At 43.0% G+C, this 27942-nt stretch overlaps 1 protein-coding gene across 1 annotated transcript; it reads right to left on the bottom strand.

The window, feature by feature from the left end:
• On the bottom strand, positions 1–26013 carry dcaf15 (DDB1 and CUL4 associated factor 15). The gene is made up of 13 exons (XM_060899103.1): positions 25908–26013; positions 23835–23932; positions 18424–18562; positions 18156–18262; positions 17794–17936; positions 15356–15514; positions 14515–15114; positions 14293–14384; positions 9836–9958; positions 9609–9691; positions 9419–9523; positions 6524–6639; positions 1–1859 (listed from the first exon to the last, which is right to left on the bottom strand). Exons 1-13 carry the CDS (start codon positions 26007–26009, stop codon positions 1804–1806), a joined length of 1923 nt encoding a protein of 640 aa, XP_060755086.1. The 5' UTR covers positions 26010–26013; the 3' UTR covers positions 1–1803.
• Positions 26014–27942: the final 1929 nt, after the last annotated feature.

The raw sequence follows: 27942 nt of genomic DNA, 5'->3' as shown, positions 1-27942 counted from the left end.
TTAAACCTTTTAGAATTTGTTTTTATTAAAAAATAATCAAGTAAAGACAATATCAAGTATTGTTCATATGCTGTAGAGGTTCAACATAGAAATAAAATTATTAAAAAAAAAAAAGACAACAAATCAACGTAATGTTACGCATGAAGTTTCTGCACGTTTTAAATGAACAAAAGTTGCAATATATTTCACTGTGAAAACGCCGTACCCCCCCCACACACACACACACACAGTATAGCCTGCAGCAGCTTCTACAAGAGTTCACGGACCACAAAAAAAAACTTTTCAGAGGACGTCACACACAAGCAATCCTGCAATGTCCAAGTCCATTTGCCTGAAATATGTTTACAGGTTTTCAGAGATCAAAACAAAGTGTGTGAAGACGTTCACACGTTAGTGTTTTATCTACTAAAATGAATGAACTTGTTGATGGGATTGATGAATACCCCAGCAGAGGAATTTAAAAAAATTAAATAAAAAAAGTGCAGATCTGGAATGGATGGAGGATTTTACCAACACGCTGCTCGTTTTACAGCAAACTACTGGTCTAGACTAGACAACAAATTGTGTTAATAGATAAAAATTAAAAAAAATAATAAAATGCTGAGAACACCACTTTGTGTGCGTGAGAGAGATGAGGAAAACAACTTTACAAAAGTTAGAAGCACGTCTGACTAAAGCTTTGTGTTCGTTAAAGTGCCATTCCACCATTGGATGTATTCTTTGGCATAAAATACAATATATTTTGACAACATATATAAATGGTATCACTAGATTGATATATCATTTTGAAGCTAAAAGATTTCTCTAACATAATTTTTTGACGACAAGTATATTAATTTTGCGACCAAAGTCACCTACCCTTTTAATTTCCGCGCGTGATGTCATCGGCAGGTTCCCTTTCTTGTGTACCGTGTGACGTGGCACATATTATCAGCAATGGCGGATAGAACGCGATAAAAATAATACCAATAAATCTAGCTAACTGAAAGATTAACTCAAAATTTTTCGCAATTTTTTTGGCCCCCATATACGAGCAGAAATGACTCTCTCACTTTAGACCGACACGTGGTACACAAGAAGGGGAACCTGCCGATGACATCACGTTTCACTACCGCGCGGAAATTAAAAGGGTAGGTGACTTTGGTCGCAAAATTAATATACTTGTCGTCAAAAAATGATGTTTGATATATCATTTTGAAGCTAAAAGATTTCTCTGTCTAGTCATGTTGTCATAAAATATATTGTATTTTATGCCAAAGAATACATCCAATGGTGGAATGGCACTTTAAGCTCGAATCGTGTAAATCCGAGGCCAGTTTCAGCGTTTACGATTCGTCTGAAATGAACGTCCTGAGGTCGGATTTGGCCGAACGCGTGGTCACTCGCGGCTAAACTGACCAAAACCCAAAGACACCGATCCGGGTTAAAGCACCAACGTCAGAACGTGTTAGATCTGGATAGAAGGAAAGAGATGCACCTCATGGCAGAGGGTCGGAGATAAACTCGTCCCTGATCGATACTGACACTAGGAAAGAAGTTAGTTGAACCGTGCATACAAACAGATCGATCACATACTCAACAATTTAAAAAACAAAAAAAAAACACCACCTGGTGCATTAGGAAACGCTTTGTTCATCCCAGTGGAGTCTGAAAATGCTCAGTGCAGCAGCATGTCTGGCTCACTGGACTCAGTCAAGGCTTTCGCTCCACATCTAAACTTCTGAATACAAAGTGTGGAACGAGAGAGAATAAACCGCTGTGTGTGTGTGTGTGTGTGTGAGAGAGAGAGAGACGGTGTCTTCATTACAGGACGATCCACGTGGCTCGGTCACTGTCAGCGAGTACTTGAAGAGAAGTACCTATAAAACCAATAAACACGACGAGTGTTAATCCAAACCACTGTAGTGACCGGCAGGAGAGAAGATTTTTGCCGTTGTGATGATTTCGACATGCTACATAAACGCTTTCCTTAAAGGGATAGTTCGGGATTTTTGACATGAATCTGTATGGCATCCCCATCAATAGTCTCGTGCAAACATGGGCGCCGCCGGGGGGGGAAGGTTAGAACGATTCTAGGGGCCAAGCACTGCCATGGGGCCCTTTAACGGGCTGATAATATGCTTTTGACGATTTTAATAAGACTTTTGAAATAACAACAATGCAATATTCCATCTGGTAAAATGAGCTAATTGAACAAGGTTGTCTATTTCTTGAGTTCTTCAACATATTGTCATTTAACCCTCCCCCTTTTGCGAAATGGTACGGTCCAGTTCTGGTAGAAGCGCGATTGCTGTGTCGCGGTGCAGCAGCCAGCAGTGGAGTGCGTACAGTCTATGATCGCTAAATATGAAGAGTGGCTGTCAAAAACGTAAAGAAAGGCAGCTGAAAGCTGAGAGGGACCGGAGAGGCAGGCAACTGGTCACTCAGTTTTTCCCAAAGAAAGGTAGCTATCGCTCACATGTGTGTTCAAAATATTAGCGAATGGTAAATGAACAGTATGAACGTGGTTGGATTAGCCTATCAAGAGAACACCTTTACAGTTTGTACAGTGACTTTTTCCATTTTAATAACTGAACTGACTTGTGTGATAAACAAGATGAAATATTACGTTATGCTGGTGCTAATAACCAGTTTCATAACTAATGGGGTGCCCTAAATATGCACAGATTCAGCCTCAGGGGGACCTCCGCCCTACCAAACCACTGAACAACCCTTTGGAGAAGGAGGTAAGCAGCAATACAACCCATAAATGCTTTAGGATTGAAGTTTTTAATGAGCGAGCGCCATATACAGTTTGCTAGATTAAAGTGTTGCTAATGTAACAGACGTTGCGTTGTGTTGTTCACCAGTCTTTTTATTCTGAAGAAATGAGACACAAATACACTGCTGAGGACGGGCTGCAAACGTCCAGTGGCATTGGCGCTTACATTTCCAAAACGAACTGAAGGAGGCCAGCGCCTCGTTCCCATAACTACCTGCGCTCTTAAAGGGCCAGCGCAGAATTTCCCCACCACTACACACAATGGCAAGTGGAAAAAAATAAACCCGTTACACTAATAACGGACACCAGTCAAGTGTTTGACATGGTTACGTGTGTGGAATGTTCACACGTTCTAAACCATTGGTTTCAACCATTGGTTAATACATAAAATGTAATAAAGTCACAAACTCAAGGTCCATGGGCTATCAAAAGTCAAATAATGACAATAGTGCAATTGTGACGAGGGTGGGCAAAGTTGGGGGGCCCAAAATTCTAATCTTTCATGGGGCCCAAAATTTCTGGCGGCGCCCCTGCGTGCAAACACACTGACTTACCCCCGACAGCATCCTGTGAGTCCAGTTCTTGTCCAGACGAAAGTAGTCCGGCAAGCTTGTTGGGGTCACGAAAGTAAAACGTTTTTCGGCTCAAAACAGTACGTGTTCAAAAGAGTGATATATTTGCATCACAAAACCGTTGCCAAATAAAAAGTCAGACCTCGAAATCGCTTGGCACTATTTTCTCTCCCTCGGTATCACTGCGCGCTGTCATGTTGACATCTGCGCAGGAATCAACACCTTTCCCATTGTTTGGCAGTGATTAGGAGTTCAGATCAGCGGCGCTAACAAGCTAATTTGAGAGCAAGAACAGCGACAAATTTATCACCTGCTATAACCTATATTTGTGAAAATGGTGCGCACTTGCGACTATCCAGGCTGTAGCAACAAAGATGTGGCTGAATCTCCGCACGCATTTCACCGTCGTAGTCAGACATGTTGTCGCTAAAGGGGTGTTCACACGGCAACTTTTACTCCGGTGTAGCACCGGGGCTGCCCCGGTAGAGTGTTCACACGGTACAAAGTTATACCAGTGTCGCCCCTGAAAGCTGCTTAAACCGGTGCAAATCTAACCCTGCTCGGGAGGTGGTTTAAGAAATTTACTCCGGAGTAAATGCTAGTTTGCGGGGCAGCACCGATATAAAATGGGCCGTCTGAACGCTACAGGGGTAGACTCACTACGCGTGAGGAGAGTTGATTACATAAGGGTATTGCATAATTTGCATCCTGGTATTTTGCGCTTCCAAAATGGCGAATATCAACAACAACAGAACTGCGTGTCTTCCAGTGTTGCCAGATTTGGCAGTTTTAAGTGCATTTTGGCGGATTTGAACATATTTTGGGCTGGAAAACGTCAGCAATATCTGGCAACACTGGTGTCTTCATCCACGTTGTTTTCCCGGCGCTTGGTGATGCCATGACAACCGGGAAAAAGAAGTACATTTTCACGCATGCGCATATTTCATTTCCGCATTATTACTATCGGAAATGATAGTAATAATGATAGGAAATGATAGTAATAAAGTTTTTGCTACTATAACACGGTCGCAGAAACTGCCGTGTGACCGCAAGTGGGGCTGCACCGGTGCTAACACGCTTCTCTCTAGTAAGCGGGGTTGTGACGTGTGAACGCTGCGCAAAATTTACACCGGTGTAAGATATATCGCAACAAAATACATCGGTGCAGCATCGATGCAAATATGTGCCGTGTGAACACCCTATGTCTTTGCTAGCAGTAAACAATGTAGTGATGTGTCGGTCGCGAACGATCCGGTTCAAAGAGCCGGCTCTTTGAAGTGAACGACGGGAGCCGGCTCTTCAGTGGGAGCCGAATTAGTTTTTTGTCCTTAGGTGCCTCAGAGAGAGAGAGAGAGAGAGTTCAGCTCAGCTGAAGGATGATTGTCTATTTGACAACCATGATGATTGTTTTGTTGCCGTGAATTCCTAAAGCTCATGATATAAATTGTCGCTCATAAATTGACAGGTTCGGTCGGCAACCGCCTCGGCATGGCCAGATTAATCTGCGGTATACAACGAGACAGCAGTCATTATAACAGGAGCAGATTTGCTGTTCCAGCGGCTTCTCATTACTGGTGGAGCAGAGTGCGGCACTTTTTCCTCTTTTTACATGCGCTCAAGGTGCCACATATTTTGTTGCACATTGTTCTGTGTTTGTTAAAATAATTTCCAACTTTGCTTCATAGTTTCTTAGGCCTGATTTATACTTCATAATTTATTTTGTGGCATTTTGTTCAAGGTCGAGTGTGAAATAAAGCCATAAAGGATAAACAGTTGATGTCTTCTGTGTATTTTATATTGGTAATATAACACAGTTTTGCATTATGTTTGTAAGAAAATAATTTATTAATTGGTAAGTTAGTTTTATTTCTATAGCTAGAGCATTGTTACACTGCTATACTTTACAAAGCTTTACAATGGCTACAAAAACTAAAAAAAATAAAATGGAAAAAACATCCTATTGATAAAATATAAATAATAGTGCTGTCAAAAATGTCGCGTTATTAACGCGTTAACTTGACTCAATTTTAACGGCGATAATTTTTTTATCGCGAGATTAATGCTCTGTGACATGATGCCACGCCCCACACAGCCAGAGTCCTCTGCCCTCCCCCGAAGAGCCACGGTGCTCGGCTTAGGTTTCGTTTTCCCATCGGCGGCTCCAGCCCCACTTTGCAGTGGCTGTGACAAGACGTGTTATGCTCAGCAATAAAAAAAAAAAAAAAAAAACATTGGTACAACCAGTGTTCGAACTATGCCGATATTTTCGGGGGGTCCCTTTTTTTCCCTTGGGGGGGGTGCTTGCGCTTGTCAAAGAGCGCGGATCTCCGATCGCGCGCTTACTTCGGATATGCAAATGCTTCCCGTTACACACGATTGCTGTGTCAATAAACATCATTTTGCTAATATTTTAGAGACCCCCCAACATTTCCCAAATCATGTTTTCAAGGGATCTCATGTCTGTTTCAGGGGATCTCGGATCCCCCGTGTACCCCCGTAGTTCGAACGGTGAGCAAGCCCATTCACTTTTTTATTCTGATAAGAGAATTACAATGGTTTTTCATGTGACAAAAATGTGCGATTAAATTGCGATTAATCGCGAGTTAACTATGACAGTCGCGACATTAATCGCGATTAAATATTTTAATCGCTTGACAGCACTAATAAATAATAATGTAATTAATTAACTAGTTAATTGCAGCAATTAAATCAAAAATAAAGCCGAAAGAGCCGGCTCCCGAAAAAGAGCCGAAATTCCCATCACTAAAACAATGAATGAAACAGCCGTGGCTGTCACCTGGCGGCAACGCGCAGTGATACCGAGGGAGACAAAATAGTGCCAAGCGATTTCGAGGTCTGACTTTTTATTTGGCAACGGTTTTGTGATGCAAATATATCACTCTTTTGAACACATACTGTTTTGAGACGAAAAACATTTTACTTTCGTGACCCCAACAAACTTGCCGGACTACTTTCGTCTGGACCAAAACTGGACAAGAACAGGACTCACAGGATGCTGTCAGGGGTAAGTCAGTGTGTTTGCACGACACTATTGATGGGGATGCCATACAGATTCATGTCAAAAATCCCGAACTATCCCTTTAAGTGTTCGCTACATCAGCTTCATAGCTGCAGGAGGCAACACCAATAGAACACATCTGAATCTATTTACACACACACACACACACACCTTTGTGCAGGGCTTCATTGGTCATGCGGTTGATGTAGCGTGAGCTGCTCTCGGGGACGAGCCACCTCATGACGGTGTTTACACACGACTTCCTGTAAGAACTCCACACACTCCCACTGAGTGAGTCAGAGGGAAAGTCAATAAATCAGTATGTGCTTAAACACGGAACTAAACGCGTCTAATAACTTTATCGCCTGAACAACTGAAAGACGTCCGGCCTACACCAAACTTTCCGTCAGAGTGGGCGGGGCTAATCTTGTGCTAAAACCGATGTGCTAATTTCCGGTTAAAAGTGGAACTGAAGTCATTTTTTAAACTCGCTTTATTTCTTAATTAACGTGTTATTCAATTACGTTTGCGGTTTTATTAACCTTATATCGTGACTCGTATTGGCGTATTATATTACACTTTTCGGTTTTTATCATTCCGATTTAGATTCATTTCGAGATTTGCCAGCTTCATCAGTGATGGAGCGTCAGTCCTGCACGCTGTAGGCACCTGAAGGCGCGCCGTGAACAAGGCGCACCTGTATGGAATCAATTTTGTGCCAAAATGTTCATACAATACTTTTTAAATATCAAACAAATTGACAAATCAAAATACAAAAAAAAAAGGCAATTTTTTTAGAATGGCAAACAAATTATTCGTGTAATCGTGCAAAATATCAGTCTATTACTCTTCAGAAACCTTTTATTTTTGTTCCGCGTCTTTCTCAGTTTTGTTTGGCGTAATTTATTTTGGTTGCGATTCCAGCTTTCTCGTTTGCGCTCCCTGACTTTTTGCTTGCAGTTTTGGCACAAACTTGACGTGTGGGCGGGCTGTCCAGGAATGCATTCCCATTGGCTAACTTGTGTTTGACTGACAGCTACGCTCAGCCATTCCCTACTCGGATTCTGGCGGACTGTTTGACGAGTGACCGATCCATTGACGGTAAACAAGGATCGAGTGGACTTCAGTGGCGACTATGATACTGAATTAATTCAACAAAGTGTAAGTGCGGGACAAATGTGTTGCAGTAGTGCACAAGTCCACTCGATCCTTGTTTACCGTCAATGGATCGGTCACTCGTCAGACAGTCCGCCAGAATCCGAGTAGGGAATGGCTGAGCGTAGCTGTCAGTCAAACACAAGTTAGCCAATGGGAATGCATTCCTGGACAGCCCGCCCACACGGGAAGTTTGTGCCAAAACTGCAAGCAAAAAGTCAGGGAGCGCAAACGAGAAAGCTGGAATCGCAACCAAAATAAATTACGCCAAACAAAACTGAGACGCGCGGAACAAAAATAAAAGGTTTCTGAAGAGTAATAGACTGATATTTTGCACGATTACATGAATAATTTGTTTGCCAGTCTAAAAAAATTTGACTTTTTTTTTTTTTTGTATTTTGATTTGTCGTTTTTGTTTGATATTTCAAAAGTATTGTATGAACATTTTGGCACAAAATTGATTCCATACACCTGAGCACAATTAAGGAACTGTGTTTGCCTATAGGACTGCTGATGCATTTGCATCGCAAAGTATTACAATACGCATGTACGCATTACCGAGCCTTTCTACCCGCGGTCTTGATTTCCTGTTTCTCGTTTTAGTCCTCGCTTAGAGAACTGCTTAATAAAATGCAGAATGAAAATATATATATATATATATATATATATATATATATATATATTCATTCTGCACTTTATTAAACTGTATACTTCTGCACATACTGTACATCCGCCTCCCTCGCGTACGTGACCAAGATTATTCCATACGACTTCGAACCAACTGAGAAGAGCTGGAAAGACGACAGGATAAGGACGAGTCCGTCGCGCTGGTATTTACGTCATTACTGTCGCACAATTAAAACGTGCCGGATCAGTCGGCTGGTGGGTTTTCAAAATAATAAATACCGTATTTTCTGGACTATAGAGCGCACCTGTATAGAAGCCGCATCCGCTCTATTTTTAAAAAAAAGATATACAAGCCGCACCAGGCTATAAGCCGCAGATATCTATGTTGAAAAATTAGATATTTACTGCATGTACAGAGCGATTTTGTACTGTAAATGTACATGTATGTACCTGAACAGATTCTTTCCGAACAGTGCCTTTTAACACGGCAGCAACTTTGCTGATTAAAACGGAACAGAACCAAGAGAAAATAACCGGCATTTATTTACCTTCATTTCTCCTGTGTTTGAAACCACAAGTCACTTTAATCATCTTCGCTGGATTTGAAAATAATTACCAGTTAGTAATTTGTCGTGCGTGTTCTATCTGCTAAAGATCTGCTAATTCTTCTTTGCATTGATTTTTCGTCTCTCTTATTTTTGATTCTACTTCCGGTTAGAGCGCCCCTAGTGGTGGAAGAAAAATCCACAGAATAGCCGCACCTTTGTATAAGCCGCATGGTTCAAAACCTAGGAAAAAAGTAGCGACTTATAGTCCAGAAAATACGGTAAATCCATATTATACTGAGCGCATTTCCCATGTAATCCTCACTAAGGTTTCGGACAGCGCTACAAAATAGCGTCCTCACTACATAGTGAGTAGGGAGCGATTTCGGACACAAGGAAAACTTCCGGCTTGATTACGTTAGCGTTCGAAAGAGGGCGCGCGCGTCTTATGACAACGTTGGCAGATGTTGGTGACTTTGATTTCCGCTGTACGTTTTACTTCCGTCCTACGATGTCTCGCACAGGTCTCAACGAATCTCGTTTACGGCCATTGCTTTGACATGGACTGATCTATTACAGAGCGCATTTCAAACACTCATAACTCGCTACAGCAGCGACAAAATAGCGATCAAACATGCATTCCGATATTTAATGAAATGAGAAATAAAATTGATGATATAATGTTTGCTTTCAGTTCTCCTTTAATACGAGGTTTAAGTGTTTCATTACAACTGCTTACCTGGTTTGACCTTTGACCTCGGTGAGGTCACCGACACCGACAGTGCAGCAGGCACCTGTGTTCAGATCCCAGCTGACCTGCAGACTGGAGTGATACGACTTCGGCCTGCCAACACACACACACACGCGTCAGTTCATATCCAAGCTGTAAGCATGTCGGGGTGTGTGTGTGTGTGTGTGCACGCGCGTACCTGCTGTGCTCCTCCTCACAGTTGGAGAAGGCCAGAAGCAGAAGTCCGATGTTTATCACTACTATATTTGTCTCTGGGCAAACCTGTCGTCATGGAAACAGACCTCAACAACACATGGTTCCAACTGTTGTCATGGCAATAACATGAAAATACTGAAATTAATATGGGGAGTGATTACAGGCATGCAGTGAAAGAAAACACGTTAGCGTGCGCACACACACACACACCTCAAGGATTATGACGTCATAGTCACTGAAGGAGCAGAACTGGGAGGCCCACTCGGCATCGTTTCTGATCACCTCGTTAATCAGATACTCAAAATCCAGAGTCAGCTGCTCCACGCACACGCACTGAAGGGGAAAGGGACAAACACCATATCGTTGACGACAATCTAAACAAACTCGTCAGCTCCACAATACACCGGCGACGTCGGGAGAACGTCACAATATTTTCAACGAATTAAAATACGTGTAACATCGACTTGCGCCATACTGGCAGGGTTCCCCCTGGGTTCTGAAAAATATTCTCCACTTTTTTCCTTGAAAAATCAAGTCAAAGAAATATTCTTCACTTGGTCTGCATTTCTTCTGAGTTATCAAAGTGGACTTAATACAGGTTTATACCAACCAAACTGGCACAATTCAAATAATTGTACAGATACAGCTCCGCCTCCGTTACTGATACAATCTGGGCTGCGCTCCAGACTCCTGTGCACCATCGAGCCAAAATAAACCTCTTTAGTTTGAGCTTACTTAAGGATATTTTAGCAGGGAATTATTCAAAAGAGATTAGGACTCCCTTTTACTTCAACACAAAACTTGATTTACAATTGAACAGAGTTGAGAAGAATCTTTGAACAACCAACAGTGAAGGAATCCGAATTTGCCGTCAATTTACGAACCGTTTTACGCAACAGAGCGCTTCTGTTGCTTGCCAGCTGACAGCACTTTTGGCAAGTTTTTTTTTTTTAATCACACCGACCCCTTGATGACCGATACTGCCCGATGTGCTAGAGGACAGTCGGAGCTCCGAGTGCCTCCTTCGGCCCTTAAAGGAAAAGGCAACTTTTGTACAAAATCACCACAAATAGATAGATAAATATATAAAGTAATCGATCATGGAGTTTATAGAGAAAGAACAGACCGCATAACAGTATCTTTTAACTTTTAATAATCTGGGCTTGCGCTGAGCTCAGCGAAGATGTGTTCCGCCATATTGATCTACTGCGTGACGTCATGCGGCCCACCACTGAAAAGAACTCTTCAGTGCTTCATGGTAATAAGGTAAAAAACCAGTACAATCGCTTCTTCAAAGTTTCACCAAATGGTTTTATTTATGCAACTTAAAGCTCATAATACTGTAGAACTCTGGTCGAGTTCTACAAAAACACGGAGCAAAAACATGGCTGAATCCTGAATGACTCCTATTTGGATTTGTCCTACCAAGCCTACTGCGCATGCGTGAAGCGGCTCGGCTCGGTTTTCCCTTTCGGGCGCTCTCGTTTTCTGTTAGAATTTGGTAAAGAAAAAAATAAATAAATATTATTTACCAGCTTACCGGGTCCATGAACATAAATCTGACAGCTGACAAGGTCGGGATATAAACGAATCGAATACAAGCCACCCGCCGGGACTCCTAATCACACTGATCTGTCTGTAAACACTGTTTTCATGGGCCCAGTGACGTCACAGATCAGAGGGAGGCGCATTAACGAAAGATTCTGATTGGTTTATAGTTGCCCACAATCTCAAAATGGCTGCCTCCTCCAACTTCGACTCCTCTGTGTCAATTCATGATTTCAAAGTTAAAAGTATTTTTTCATGTTCGATATATAATGGAAATAATTAACGGAATTGATTACGTATATGTTTTTCTCCTATTACACACACTGTACAAAAGTTGCCTTATCCTTTAAATCAGTGATTCTCAAACTGTGGTGGTACGCGGGCTCCATTCTAGTGGTACGCCAAAGAATCACTTAATTAAATATAAATAAAATAAAATAAAAAAAAAAAAACGTGAAATACTATCCATAATATCCGAATGGATGAAAATATCTTATCAACCGATGACAAGAAAATGAAAGGAGATACAAATTAAGTTAATAATTTTAAAAAGTTTGCAAGTGCTTTTGAGTAGCCATATGTAGCATACGTACGCATTCCCGCCGGTTCCGCTGACAGACGGTTATCCGCCATTGGTAGACTAGGCTGTGATGGGAAAAGGTGGAGGTGGCTTTGCTAATTATGACGAGTAGGACAAAATTACTGTCGTGGCTTAAATCCGCGAATGGGAGCGTGGATCAGGAGAGAGGGAGAACTGAAGAGGACGTGTGTGAGCCGAGCGCAGATGCTAACGACAGTGGCAAAACCAGCCCCAGAACTGCTAGCAAACGGCAGAAACCAGTGAGGAGGAAGTATGACGAAAAATACAAAGAAACGGCAAGAACTGCAGCTATGCGTAGCCTGTTTTGATTTTTTTCAAGTACATCAAGTACAGTATTTTTTTTACTTAACATTTAAGTACAGTAGTTATTGAACTTTTAAGTACATTTTCATTTAATCTTTAAGAACTCTTAATATTTATTTTAGTACAATGTTTATTTCACTTTTATGTGCAATTAATTTTATTTGATTCATTATTTAAGTACAGTGTTTTTTCCTATATTTAAACACAGTGTTACTGTTCAAAGTACTGTGCGTAATGTTACAGTGGCCAACAATATTAAATATACTTGTTAAATAAAACCTCCGCCTTGTTTTTAATGAATACTTAGGCCTACTACGCTACTGTATTTTAATGTTGGTCATTATGGTGGTACTTGGAGAGCCAAGTATTTTCTGAGGTGGTACTTGGTGAAAAAAGTTTGAGAACCACTGCTTTAAATCATCTTCAGTGCTTGAAGAACCCCAAAAAACTTCTTCAGTTTAGACTGCGCCATTGTTTGGTTCACGCAGAGATAATTACACCACCACACCAGGCCGATTAATTCGCACCGCGGTTGGTCAAAGGTCTGGTGCTCATGTGGTCATTACACTACCGTTCAAAAGTTTGGGGTCACTCTGAAATGTCCTTATTTTTGAAAGAAAAGCACTGTTCTTTTCAACAAAGATCACTTTAAACCAGGGGTTCTCAACCTTTTGCAACCTGGGCCCCACCAAAGCTGGTTCATTGCAGTTGGGGGCCCCTCTTCTCGCCCCGCCCCCATCCCCCCCCCAAACACACTCACCCGCAGTGACGCCACCCGACCTACAGCACCTTATATCGACCGATAGATAGATAGATAGATAGATAGATAGATAGATAGATAGATAGATAGATAGATAGATAGATAGATAGATAGATAGCCAGCCCTGGGCTAGATTATTATTATCATTATTATTATTATTATTATTAGTAGTAGTAGTAGTAGTAGTAGCAGCAGTAGTAGCATTATCCATAGTAGACTAGCAGTAAGAAAACAACAAAAACAGCAAATTATTTGGGTAGAGCTGAAATGGGGAAAGCAAAAATACAGTGTGGGGTAGTAGTCTTTAAAAAGACTGTTTGGGTTTTGCGCTGTATCGATGGATTGATGATAGTAGACTAGCGAGAGTCGGCACGAGTTAACTCGGCAAGAAACCAGACTAGTGTGTGTGTGGCAAGCACTCACACGGTGGCCACGGTATGCAGACTCACTCACGTGACGTTGCGTCATGTTCATGTCACGGGCTTAAAATAACCTACACACAAGATTTTATGATAGATTGATGATAGATTTTATAATAGTATTGATTTGTATGTAATAGTCCAATGTCCTGCATTTTGACATGGGTAAATGTGTTGCATCTGCTTAGCTACTATAGCCTGTTAGCCCCAGATTTTTTTTTTCATACATACATGAAGCCTACTCGCGACCCCCCTGGAGTACCTCCGCGCCCCACCAGGGGGGCGCCCCCCCCGGTTGAGAACCACTGCTTTAAACTAATCAGAAACGCACTCTATACATTGCTAATGTGCTAAATGACTATTCTAGCTGCAAATGTCTGGTTTTTGGTGCAATATCTCCATAGGTGTATAGAGGCCCATTTCCAGCAACTCTCACTCCAGTGTTCTAATGGTACAATGTGTTTGCTCATTGCCTCAGAAGGCTAATGGATGATTAGAAAACCCTTGTACAATCATGTTAGCACAGCTGAAAACAGTTGAGCTCTTTAGAGAAGCTATAAAACTGACCTTCCTTTGAGCAGATTGAGTTTCTGGAGCATCACATTTGTGGGGTCGATTAAATGCTCAAAACGGCCAGAAAAATGTCTCGACTATATTTTCTATTCGTTTTACAACTTATGGTGGGAAATAAAAGTGTGACTTTTCATGGAAAACACAAAATTGTCTGGGTGACCCCAAACTTTTGAACGGTAGTGTGTAGACAATTTCGCGCTCATCGTTTACACTCTCTCGTCCCGCCGTCTCTTCACTAGGGTTGGATTTCAGCAAATGGAGGGATTTCTATAAAATACGGCTTATGATAAAAAGTGACGACTGCTAGTGATTTTCTCTTCGTCACTGATGGATTATCTTTCTCAATGATGAGCGTCAGCAGGAACCCTGTATTGGTTTTTCTCTGCTCAAGATTTCCACGATAAAATTATTTAATCGCCAGGAACCTTCTTTTTTTTTTTTTTTTCATGCCACACATACACACCGGTCCTGCGTACTGTCCAGTCACCAGCTGCAGGTTTCGTCCCTTCAGGTCCGAGACGGTGAACGGCAGCTGAACTTTATCCTCCTCTTCTCCTGAGACACACAGACAACTCCTGGGTTTGTTTTTTTATGAATTCAATACAAAAATATCTTCACTGTGACAGCTTTTCTTGCAACGATCAATAATTCTGACTATTTGATCTCTTCCGTGAGTGCGTCTTACCGGTGTCCTGCTCTGTCGTCCCGGGCTGTTGCAGCCTGTATCGGAGTCGCGTATAGTTCACGTATCCTGGCTCTGATGTCGACGCGGCGTGCGGTGAAAGTGAGCACGAAGAGGACGTGGATGCTGGGGACATGACTGTACTACACGAGACGCTGTCCTCCGGCTCAGTGGATGACGAGGACGACGAGGCACTTTCTTTTCCGTGCGAAGTGGACGGCCCCTCTGTGTCTTCCCTTCTTTCTTCTGCTCTCCTTCGTTCGGAGTCTGTGGCGGAAGTGCGTGAGATTTTCACCTCTCTGGAGGACTCGCCATCCTTCCTTTGCCGCTCGCCGTCTCCGTCCGTCCCTGCCTGAGCACGCCGGAAAATATCAGCCGCGAACTCGCGCGCTCGCACGGCGGCCTGGGATCGGCTGGGAGAGAGCAGCGTCGTGTGGGGATTGGTCGGTCTGCGGTCAGGTGACCCATGAGATGAGGAGCAGGAGGAGGAGGAGGAGGAGGTGGTGGTGGTGGATGGGCTGGGAGGATGATGAGAGGAGGAAGCAGAAGTGTCTCTCTTTCGGTACAGGATTTGGTTAAGCCCATCCTGCTGCTGCTCTCCACCTGAAAGAGGCATTTTTTTTATAAGTTTTGTTCATTATTATACTCTTATCCAGACAAATCAAAACAGAAACTATTAAACAATGCATTAACATTAAACTCGGATGTTTCAAAAATGTTTCCACTCTTAAAAGAAAACGGTGTCGTATACTGTGACTATTTGTATTAGAGACAAAAGGAAACAAACAAGAAGAAACTATAACACACGTGCGCGCACGCACACACACACACACACAATGCTGACCAGGGCAGAGCGAGATGGCGCAGGCCACCAGTGAGTAGCTGGTGTTGAGGAAGATGACCTGGTCCTTCTTCAGCTGCAGAGCTGGCTGGAAGGTAGGGAACGGATAAACCACCTGATAACGAGCGTTCAGGACGTAGCCGTGCTCCAGACACTCCCCTCCTACACACACACACACACAAGCAAATGTGAAGTTATACACATTACAGTAGGTATGAATCAGAACGAAACAGTGATAGTCAGGGCTCAACATTAACTTTTAAACCCACTTGTACCCTTTTTTGCAAGAACAACTATTTTTTTTTTTTTTTAGGAAAACCATAGAATTAGTTGTGAATTGCAACATAAAATGAAGATCACACATTGAGTTGAAGTTTGGTTATTGATTAAGTTTATTATTAAGTTTGGTTATTTTTTACTTGTAACGGACAATAAATTTTATCCAAAATAGTTTTTCCTGCCTTAATCAGTTTATTTCCATTTCACATGCATGCAGCTGTTGTAAAGTTCAGTGTGTTTGTGTAGAACTCTCTCTCAGACTGTAGGTTCATTACTCCATAATCTAGAAATCATAAAATAGAAATCTATAACAAAGTTTGTATGAAGAAAACAATAGGGTGCCAAGACTTTTGAACGGTACTGTTTTTGAGTATATATATATATATATATATTTTTTTTTTTTTTGTTATATCCACCACCTCCAGGTTTAAAAAAAAAAAAAAAGCACAGGTTTGAGTTTAAAATTATTATTTAGCGTGTAGGTTGCGGGTGTTTTATACAGACCTGGCAACCTGTAACTGAATCAGTGCAGCTGGTCTGTCATGACACAGCGCGTTTTTTTTTTTTAAATAAACCTATCCTGCGCTTTGATTGGCTGGCGAGTGGGTCCGTATCCTACGGTACAAACCCCAGTTACGGACCTCTGGCGACTCGCTCGTTCACAACAACAAACATAGTAGAATTTTTTGTCAACATTTATCTTTTTTATAAGATTTATTTATAAGATTATCAAAAATCTTATAAATTTTTGCCAGCATTTCTCAGGAGAATAGCATTAATTTTACAGCATGGATAGCGATAACGACAGTGTTCACAGCGAAAGCCAGTTTTACTACCCTGAGGAAGAAGAAATAAAAGAAAACATTTCAGGAGAAAGCTAAAAACCTCTAACTGTTGCTAACGCCGAGCAAAAACATGGCTGAATCCTGAATGACTCCTATTTGTATAAATAGGGCACTACATAGGCGGCAAAATGTAGTTTTTTTCCTGCCATGGAAGTGCACTTGTATACCGAGGAGGAAGCAATTTGCATTACAGCCGTGAATGAGGATTCAAAATGGCAGCTCGGCTCGGTTTTCCCTTTCAGGTGCTCTCGTTTTCTGTTAGAATTTGGTAAAGAAAAAAATATATATATTATTTACCAGCTTAAGGTCGGTCCGTATGGTGAAATACCGTGACCTCGGCCTTGAATACTGACCTCGACCCAGAGCGCCTCGCTCAGTACTTTCAAGACCTCGGTCACGGTATTTCACCATACGGACCTCCCAGCTGGCAAATAACATACATGTATTTTGCTTTCTCTGATAACAGAAACAAAGCTCCCCCCTCTGCTCTTAATCTGTTCTGTTCTTTCAGGATTTATTGCACGTCGCTCCTTGTTGAGTTTTTTATGCTAGAGTTGTTTGAAACCAATCTGGGTTTTCTGTGTCGAATCAGGAAGCGGCTTCACCTGTAAGAAAATCAAACACTTTCATGAAGGCGCTGACTCGAACACGAGCAGAAAAAAATAAAACGAGATTCTTAAGCAAAATTTTCATCCTCACTTCCGACTTTCTGTTTTTGTAAAATACATTTTAAACACGATCGTGAATTTCTCTGGAGTTTTCAGGCTGAGCTCCTCTCCTCGTATTCTTTAACCGCTCATTTCCTCGTTGTTCTCGAAGCATTTGCTTCTATTTGTTAGCATTTTTCTTGATAGCGGGGAGACGGTGATGCCTTTTATCTATTTCTCTGATTGAACAAACAAAAACAGCGCAAAAATTAACCATACTGAAGACAGGTTAAGCTGCTTGCGTGAAAGACGGTGTCTGTCTGACCCCAGCTGTAATTATCATGTGATGCGTGATGTCATGCACAAGGGGTCTATAAACAGTAGGCGTACCATACTACACCAGCGGGGGGGGATATAAAATAACTTGCAAAGCAGTAAATGAAACCGAGACTAAGAAAACAGCCAAGACATAATTGTGGATACGTAGCGAGGGACGCTTTTAGGAACTGAAATAAAAGATCAAAAAGCCTAATTTTTGTGGTGCTAGTTCGTAATACATGCTCATTCCAACTTGCCTGGTCGGGCATGTCAGGGACATATCCCACTTGCCCCGGGCAATCGGGCAGCCCTTAATGTTGAGCCCTGGATAGTATCGAGTGTGTATATGTACCTGTGCGTATAGTGGACGGAGTGGGCAGAGGGCAGCACTGTTGGCACCGCTGTGCAGGAGGCATGGAGGCGATAGTGATGTAAATGTCTCTGTTATTCTCATCACTCATCATCATGTTCATCAGAGCCGTGCTGCTGCGAGTACTGACACGCACACGGAAACATTTTTACAGAATGTAAACAGATTGGAAAGCACACACAATCATTATAAAAACACACAAAAAGATGTGTATAATTTTCCACAATAGAGATGTGGCCTGTGCACCCATCAGTCCCAGTGAAGGGGGCGTGGCCCCTGTGTGCCTGTCAGTCCCAGTGAAGGAGGCGTGGTGCCTGTCCCTGAAAGAAATGAGAGCTTCTTACTTGAAGCCAAAGATGACGATCTTGGAGTGATCATTGTGCCACTCGCAGACGGTCAGGTACAGCTCACTGTAGATGTCTTCACCTGCAAACAAGCGCACATGATGCACCTGAGAACGAAACAGAAACAGCTTAATTACTTACAAATTCAGGAATCTACTCTGGAAAAAATAAGGGACAACAGTCGATGTTTAACAATAAGCTTCCATTTCTACCCGGAACCACAAAAGAGCTCCACGCTCCGCCCTGCTCGTCTGAGGCAGTACGTTACCTGTTTGAGGCGACTGTGCAGGTTGAACTCCCACCAGTACAGATGGTAGGTGTAGAAGGAGAAATCATCATCCTCACCACAATCGCTCGTGTAGGACAAAACGTAGCGCCCGCACTTTGTGAAGCCCAAGAAGATGTGACTGAAACAAAAGAGAGCGAGGAAGGAGGAGATCAATGACTGAGGTTAAATACCCTTTAAATGAACAGTGCACCAAGGGTGCCAAAACTTATAATACATAGAGAATTTTAACTGTAAAGACCAGCTGCCTCTATGGAGTTCATCAGCTAAGACTTGCAAGTGGAACTGTGTGGTTTCTTTTTTTTTTGCCAGTCACTGCACTTAACAGTCTGTCCATTTTATAAGTATTGGCACCCTTTGGTCATTTCGGCTGCTTAACCATGACGTGTGACGCACATTTCAACAAAATCAAATCTACTTGTGACAAAGATGTCCGTTTGCGCATTGTGAATATTATCACCAATAAATCATGGTGGGATAGTTCGCTAGTTAAAGGGCCCATGGCATGGTGGTTTGTTGATGCTTTAAACGGGCTCGTGGAGGTTTCCAGATGTTATATCCGCAGCCTTTCTCGAAATGAACCCTCGGCACGTAGATATAGCCTCCTGGGAGAAAGCCCCATTTCAGCGCTTTTCCCAGTGCGTCGTTTTGCTAATGAGAAGCAGGAGGCGGGGAAGGGTAGAGGGTGGGGGCAGGTCTTATCATTAATATTCATGACATGTAAACGTGTTACCTCTGATTGGCTAACAGCACTGTGACGCTACCTCCAGTGGGTCAGAACAAGCGGATGTGGGTGTCTTACTATGGCGAGAGAGAAGGAACAAACCGCGCGCTGACATCATTAAGGTGCGACGCGAGGAAATAAAATAAATTCAACAAATGTTTGGGTTTTTACTGAACAAACAAACAAATAAAATGAACGAGTGACTTAAAAAAAGAATGTGGGTGTTTTTGTAAAAACTGTTTTGATTGGCTATTATAACAGAGCATGCTGCATGCTTTTTGGTTTTGTAGCGCAGAGTACCTGGCTAACTGCAGGAAGCGGTTAGCTGCACAGCTAATGTAGCCATTGCAAGGCTAACGTGGCACCGATTTTAAAACACGGCAAAACGACTTAACAGTTCTACACTTACTTGTTCGGTGTTTGTGGCTGATGCGGCAGGGATGCTTGGTACGGACCCAGGCTTCAGTGACAGTTGATGTGCAAAACCTGCCCTGTACTGTCCCAAGTTGTGGAAACATTCCTCAGGAAAATGCTTCCGACAAACATACACCGTCTTAGGTAGACTCGACGGCGTATTATTGGAGTAAATAAAATTAAGCCACTGCGTCTTCAGGGGCTCTCCCGTCGGCAGTAAAAACAGACTTTCTGTGTTGTCACATCCATGTACAGCGCAACTTCCATGTTTGGTGGCAACTTTTGAGCTGGGCGGGCAATCCATACGGTGGGTGGGAATCCAGAGGGGGGGGGCGTGGGGATCATCTCCCTTGCTGACGTAGGCAAGGGAAGAGTTTATCAACGTGCCGTTTTGACGCGCCATTCTCAAATGTTGGGCATAATTTGGTTTACACATTATGAAATTTCTAGCCACTGGGGTGACTTAAGAAGGTCCGAGGAACTCATTTTAACGTTAAAAAACCTCAGAAAGTGAAAATTTCATGCCATGGGACCTTTAAACGCATTATTACAGCCTAAGGGGGAGGAAAAAAAAAGAGCTTATGATACTGTCGCACATTGTTTGCACTGGTCAGCTAGGAGATATGGCGTTTTCTCTTGAATGATGTTCGTCCTTCAGGGTCGAAGATGACCATGACTTCAATTTGGTGGGTGGTGGCTGTGAGAAGGTACGTCTACATGTCGACATTCCACGTGCCAAGGTTGAGTACCTTTACTATCTTTTTGTTGTATTTCAACCACTGAGTGTAACACAGTGGTGTGCTGGCCAGGGTGAGGTGAAGTCAGGCCTTTCAATTACATGAAACCTGCGACAGATAACATCGTAGGTGCCCAAATTAAGGTGAAGCGCCCAAAATATGCTACCAAAATTAAAAAAAAAAAAAAAATGTTGATTAAATAAACTTGGCTGCATAAAACCCAATGTCTTGACTTTCTTCTTTAAAAACACCGAAATTAGCGAGAATTAGCATGTATTTCTCGTAATTGACGCGAAATCCGCACCATTCCCATGCTGTTCCGGGTTCGTCGAACTAGCCGTAAGCCTCGCACAGAACACGGATTCTCCATCAACGGCGATCAGCACGCCATGATTTCGTGGAGGCGTGAGACTCGCGTACCAATGACCAGAGCGGAATTTCCACATTAGGTAAAAGCTTCTTTCTTCTTCTTCTTTTATATTGTTTTATGGTGGTTGGAAAACAGCTTTTAGGTGCATTACCGCCACCTTCTAGACCGGAATGTGAACCAGAATGTTTACTTGTGCTAAATTCTAATAATTCCTGTATCATTTAAAAATCTAAAAATAGCCCTATATCCCACATTATCTGATACCTAGTGCCATTTGATTTAACTCCGGTAAAAGACTGAATAAAAAAAGAGCTATTCAGGACACGACTGTGTGTATTTAAGATTCAGCTTGCATCTTAAATCAACACAGTTGTGTAAGTGCGGGTGGAATCAGTGACTCGGAGCTTGGTCGTCTTGTTGATGATAGTCTGAGACACTGGCCTTTCATTTAAACTCAGATCTTTTCCATGACTACATGCAGTGAATTGCGCTGCCGATTCTTGTCATGTGACTGAAAAACCTTTTGTGTCGCAGGTCTGCTACAGGTTTGTCTCTTTGATGGCAACAGCGCAGAACTTGCTTTTTCATTCACAGGCTCCTTTCCTCCAGGCCCCAACCCATCTTTGAAATACTAATTAACTGTATTCTAATTCTTTTTGTCGTGTACATCAAGAGGGATTAATGCTGTAGACATTTTGCAATAAAGGTAAAATAGATTATTTATTCATAACTTTGTAGCTTAAAAAAAAAAAGCAGCAGCAGGTTTAAAAACAGCACTGGGAAAACATCACTCTGTGCGTGAAGAAAAGCCCGAATTACCCTGTATTAGGGCTGTAACGATATGCGTATCGAAATCGCGATACGCAGAGCCACGATCCGTATCGCGATACAAGAAGGCAGAATCGCGGTACACCCTTTCAAACTTCTCCTCAGCCCAAAAACAGAGGAGCTTCCAAACTTCAATTTATGAATACTTTACTTTTTATTTAAATTACATTTTAAACTTGCTTAAATTACTTTTATTTTTTTATATCTATTAGTAAGTCGTTTTTTCGCCAACCTGCGACAATCTTCTGCGAGTCACGCAACGTCCACACTCGCCACTGGCAGAGCATTCATTTCTTTTAAGCGGTCGCCATTCTGGTTGCGACGCGGGGAGCGAATCTGTAAACAAGCAGCTCATTGGCTGGCTAGGTGTGCCACAAGCCAATCACAATCACTTGACCGGAAAGGCATGCAGTGTTGCCAGATTGGGCAGGTTTAGGTGCTTTTTGGCTGGTTTTGAACATATTTTGGGGTGGAAAACGTTAGCAATATCTGGCAACACTGAAGGCATGTCTGCTTGGGCGGAAGCCTTCTGCGGCAGTTACATTTTGACACGCGAGCAATGTTTCACCATAAAAATTCCGTAATTTCCATCTGTTTTCCGCGATCACAGAAAATCATTGGCCCTATGAGAGTGAGACAGTGAGAGAGCCACCCCCCCCCCCAAAAAAATCTTAACGGATTTACACGATTTGGAAAAATGACTTTTTCAGAACCGAAAAAAACAGAGCTTCCGGCTCAACAGTATTATTTTGAGAAATAAAACAATCTTTGGATATACATTTGTTCATTTTTGCATACATATTACTCACTCATTCTCTGCAGTGGTCTGAATTATTTGTTATTAAATAGTTAATGTAAGTAAGTAAATGTTAATAAGTCAAATTTACTACTTTAAAAAAACATTTAAAAAAAAATCGTGGGCGTATCAAATCGTGGGTCAAAAATCGCGATACGAATCGAATCGTGAGTTGGGTGTATCGTTACAGCCCTACCCTGTATCACGATGGAAAAAGCCCAAATTCAGAAATACAGGGTGTAGCACAAATTATGCAATTGAAAGGCCTGGAAGCAGGCTGTGTCTCTCTCTCTTCCGCCCCCCAATCTGTCCCTCTGAGTTACATGTTGGTCCTGGGATTGAGATGCTGGCCTCTTCTGCCCCTCGGACCTGCTTGATCCATCCTGGTGCCCTGTGTCTGGTCGGAGTTTTATCGCACCGCTCCTGTGAACTGTGGGTGGTAGAAATGGGCAACTGGACTTGCTTGTCAAGTCCAGTTGCCCATTTCTACCACCCACAGTTTACTATGACCTGGATGATTGAGAATCTTCACAGACACGCTCCTGTGAAGGACGGCCCCATGAGGACAGTTGAGGGTTATACCTGGAGGACGCTCTGGACTCTTACGGTAATGCTTTTATGGCTGAGGACTACAGTTGACTTGCTAACTTTAGGACTGCAGTTATCATGAACAGTTTTGCACTCAAGTTTCCATCAATGAAGAGTTTATAACATCAACGAAACTGTCATGTTAAAACTGTTAATATTATAGTCAGGCTGTCTGTTGTTGCCCAAATGAGGATGGGTTCCCTTTTGAGTCTGGTTCCTCTCGAGGTTTCTTCCTCATGCCGTCTGAGGGAGTTTTTCCTTGCCACCGTCGCCACAGGCGTGCTCATTGGGGATAGATTAAGGATAAATTAGCTCATGTTTTAAGTCGTTCAAATTCTGTAAAGCTGCTTTGCGACAATGTTTATTGTTAAAAGCGCTGTACAAATAAACTTGACTTGACTTGTTTGGGACACCTTTTCTAGCCACTTCCTCCCTGGAGGTGAGCAGAGCGAATCCTACACAGGGCTGCTCAGACACCCAGGGGGCTGCCGAACTCCGCTGTTCCAGCAGAAAGCGACCCTATGGCCTGGGCCACTTGCGTGCAGGTTCATGACTACGGCTTCCAGCGTTTCCGCACCTGCTGCTTCACCACTTGCCCATCGCCAAAGGACTTGAATTAGTCGAATCAAGATGGAATTACATTGCTTGCTCGTCAGCGTTATGTGCATGCCCCTGCTTCTGAAAAGACAGTCAATAATCCACGAACGCTAATTAACCAGACGGGTAAACACTGTTGCTCTGTAAACCACGTCGAATCTCAGAGGATGTGTGTAGTGCAGCAGGAGGCGAGATCTGAGATAGTTTGTGTTATAGTTACAGCACTGATGTGCATCAAACATAGATAACGTTTATGAATATGCCTGTCACGGATATTGACTTATCCACCCGAGAGGGAATGTGTTAATATAGGCTCGGGGACCTTACACACACACTCACCCTGCCCGGAGGAACTCCTCGCTCACTATAGTCTTTAAGGGGACACACACTCGGGGCGGCAGCTTGCGAAACAGCCTCTGAGACAGCTGGCCGGACACCTACGGACAGACAGACAGACAGACAGGTAAAGGCGATATCAGAAAGGAGACCTTATTTTCTTTTTTGACAATAAAACAAGAGACGATGATGACAGGATAGTTAGGTTAAAGCAGACTTAGTAATCATATCCAATAAATTATATTACACACACACACACATTAGTGCTGTCAAAAATGTCGCATTATTAACGCGTTAACTTGACTCAATTTTAACGGCGATAATTTTTTTATCGCGAGATTAACGCTCTGTGACATGATGCCACGCCCCGCACAGCCAGAGTCCTCTGCCCTCCCCCGAAGAGCCACGGTGCTCGGCTTAGGTTTCGTTTTCCCATCGGCGGCTCCAGCCCCACTTTGCAGTGGCTGTGACAAGACGTGTTATGCTCTGCAATAAAAAAAAAAAAAACACATTGGTACAACCAGGGTTCGAACTATGCCGATATTTTCGGGGGGTCCCTTTTTTTCCCTTGGGGGGGTGCTTGCGCTTGTCTCAGAGCGCGGATCTCCATCGCACGCTCACTTCGGATATGCAAATGCTTCCCGTTACACGCGACTGCTATGTCAATAAATATCATTTTGCCAATATTTTAGAGACCCCCCAACATTTCCCAAATCATGTTTTCAAGGGATCTCATGTCTGTTTCAGGGGATCTCGGATCCCCCGAGTACCCCCGTAGTTCGAACGGTGAGCAAGCCCATTCACTTTTTTATGCTGATAAGAGAATTACAGGGCGGCACGGTGGTGTAGTGGTTAGCGCTGTCGCCTCACAGCAAGAAGGTCCGGGTTCGAGCCCCGGGGCCGGCGAGGGCCTTTCTGTGTGGAGTTTGCATGTTCTCCCCGTGTCCGCGTGGGTTTCCTCCGGGTGCTCCGGTTTCCCCCACAGTCCAAAGACATGCAGGTTAGGTTAACTGGTGACTCTAAATTGAGCGTAGGTGTGAATGTGAGTGTGAATGGTTGTCTGTGTCTATGTGTCAGCCCTGTGATGACCTGGCGACTTGTCCAGGGTGTACCCCGCCTTTCGCCCGTAGTCAGCTGGGATAGACTCCAGCTTGCCTGCGACCCTGTAGAACAGGATAAAGCGGCTAGAGATGATGAGATGAGAAGAGAAGAGAATTACAATGGTTTTTCATGTGACAAAAATGTGCGATTAAATTGCGATTAATCGCGAGTTAACTATGACAGTCGCGACATTAATCGCGATTAAATATTTTAATCGCTTGACAGCACTAATATTAATATATATATATATATATATATATATATATATATATATATATATATATATAAAATGCACCATATGTTATTTAGTTAAAAATGAAACATTTACAGTCTTATGAACCAGAAAGTGCTCACTATACTAAATATCCACACAAACCAAATCATTTTTAAGTTGCTAACTAACTAGCACTGTTATCCTAAGCAATATTTATATTAGAAACGACATGCAAGTGATTAAAATCTTAAGGTAATTCTGTTAGCAGTTTGTCTGTGTCCTGAGGAAATCTCTCTCTCTCTCTCTCTGTGCTTTCGAGCTAGCATTGTAGTGAATATTACTGTTGCTAGCTAAGCTAAGCGAGGGCAAATATAAAAATTATATTTTTAAATTAGTTTATCCAATCTTTCATAAAAGCACTCACTTGACTAAAAGTTTTTAAACTGTATTTTTGTTACAGAGTGCTTACTGGTGGCATACATTTGTTTTAGCAAGCACTACAGGCTACAATAGGGACGTAGCCCAAATTGCTATGCGCTCCCTACATTCGTGCATTATATAGGGAACGAAATGACGGCTTTCGCACCCTATATAGTGAACTATACGATCGGCATATACGCCAATTTGGAACCAGACCGCTCGCTAGGTTTAGCTTCGCTAATGTTCTTAGTGCCCATCGATAGCGTTTAATTACATCGTTTAAGCCCACCGCCGTTAAACAACGACAGCTTATACACCGACAAAACGAATCGCTTTAACACCTTTGCGCGAGTGAGGAGTTTGACGATGTGGGCTTTGTGTTTTCGCTGCTGTTTTTGTTTGTTGCCGTTGTCTTCTTTTTCCGATTTCGAGCTGGGCGCCATTTTTTCCTTCTGCGGAAAAAAATCTACAAACGTGCCTAAAGTCCATCCCACCTCATCCAACGATTGGTTATTGGCTTAGCTCTTGTGCGCACTGATTGGTCTAATTAAACGTCACTCAAATAGATACTCTTTTCTTATTGGATATTACAGAGTTCCTCAGACAATGTGTATCAGAATTATATTTATTGACCAAGTATATTGACTGGGGGGGTGGGAAAAAATAAATAAATAAATATATATATATATATATATATATATATATATATATATATATATATATATATCCTTTTATTATCCCTGTCGCCTCACAGCAAGAAGGTCCGGGTTCGAGCCCCATGGCCAGTAAGGGCCTTTCTGTGCGGAGTTTGCATGTTCTCCGCGTGGGTTTCCTCCGGGTGCTCCGGTTTCCCTCACAGTCCAAAGACATGCAGGTTAGGTTAACTGGTGACTCTAAATTGACCGTAGGTGTGAATGGTTGTTTGTGTCTATGTGTCAGCCCTGTGATGACCTGGCAACTTGTCCAGGGTGTACCCCGCCTTTCGCCCGTAGTCAGCTGGGATAGGCTCCAGCTTGCCTGCGACCCTGTAGGACAGGATAAAGCGGCTAGAGATAATGAGATGAGATGAGCCTTTTATTATCCCTGTCACTTCACAGCAAGAAGGTCCGGGTTCGAGCCCCATGGCCAGTAAGGGCCTTTCTGTGCGGAGTTTGCATGTTCTCCGCGTGGGTTTCCTCCGGGTGCTCCGGTTTCCCCCACAGTCCAAAGACATGCAGGTTAGGTTAACTGGTGACTCTAAATTGAGCGTAGGTGTGAATGTGAGTGTGAATGGTTGTCTGTGTCTATGTGTCAGCCCTGTGATGACCTGGCGACTTGTCCAGGGTGTACCCCGCCTTTCGCCCGTAGTCAGCTGGGATAGGCTCCAGCTTGCCTGCGACCCTGTAGGACAGGATAAAGCGGCTAGAGATAATGAGATGAGATGAGCCTTTTATTATCCCTGTCACTTCACAGCAAGAAGGTCCGGGTTCGAGCCCCATGGCCAGTAAGGGCCTTTCTGTGCGGAGTTTGCATTTTCTCCGCGTGGGTTTCCTCCGGGTGCTCCGGTTTCCCCCACAGTCCAAAGACATGCAGGTTAGGTTAACTGGTGACTCTAAATTGAGCGTAGGTGTGAATGTGAGTGTGAATGGTTGTCTGTGTCTATGTGTCAGCCCTGTGATGACCTGGCGACTTGTCCAGGGTGTACCCCGCCTTTCGCCCGTAGTCAGCTGGGATAGGCTCCAGCTTGCCTGCGACCCTGTAGGACAGGATAAAGCGGCTAGAGATGATGAGATGAGATGTTTAGGGGTTGAGTGGCGTTAAACTGTACTGATGTTAAAGGTAAATAAAGAGACGGATGAGATGAGAGCGTGATGAGTGAGAGATTAGAGTTCACTCGTTACAGTCAGTGTGTCTGAACAGAGCTCAGTCTGAGTGAGTGGACTGAATCTCCCTGAGCTCCGACAACCACAACTTCCCGTTTCATTCTGATCTGCAGACTTCGTGTTATTAATTTTCACACTGGTCCAGCACTAGAACTGTGTCTCTGTGTCAGTATTATCACTTCCTGTCTGTGTTCGAACAGGAACTGCAGGCACGTCTGACCGAGGAAACGAGTCTCATGCGATCCTTCATCACAGGTTCATCCCTGTTGGAAGCTGCGAGCACAGTGCCTAGAGATAATGAGATTTTATATATATATATATATATATATATATATATATATATATATATATATATATATATATATATATATCTGCACTGTTAGCACTGTCGCCTCACAGCAAGAAGGTTCTGGGTTCGAGCCTAGCGGCCGACGGGGGTCTTTCTGTGTGGAGTTTGCATGTTCTCCCCGTGTCTGCATGGGTTTCCTCCGGGTGCTCCGGTTTCCCCCACAGT

The sequence above is a fragment of the Neoarius graeffei genome, chromosome 18 (assembly GCF_027579695.1).
Source record: "Neoarius graeffei isolate fNeoGra1 chromosome 18, fNeoGra1.pri, whole genome shotgun sequence".
NCBI classification, from domain to species: Eukaryota; Metazoa; Chordata; class Actinopteri; order Siluriformes; family Ariidae; genus Neoarius; species Neoarius graeffei.
This window is presented reverse-complemented; position numbering and strand designations above follow the sequence as displayed.

What these genes read in the sequence shown, in the direction of transcription:
- dcaf15 (XM_060899103.1), bottom strand. Translation starts at nt 26,009, where the DNA reads ATGGCGCCCAGCTCGAAATCGGAAAAAGAAGACAACGGCAACAAACAA. An exon ending in CGCCATCTCGCTCTGCCCTG is followed by an intron (nt 15,115 to 15,355) that starts GTCAGCATTGTG and finishes TGCCTCTTTCAG; the next exon opens with GTGGAGAGCAGCAGCAGGAT. An exon ending in GACGACAGAGCAGGACACCG is followed by an intron (nt 14,385 to 14,514) that starts GTAAGACGCACT and finishes TGTGTGTCTCAG; the next exon opens with GAGAAGAGGAGGATAAAGTT.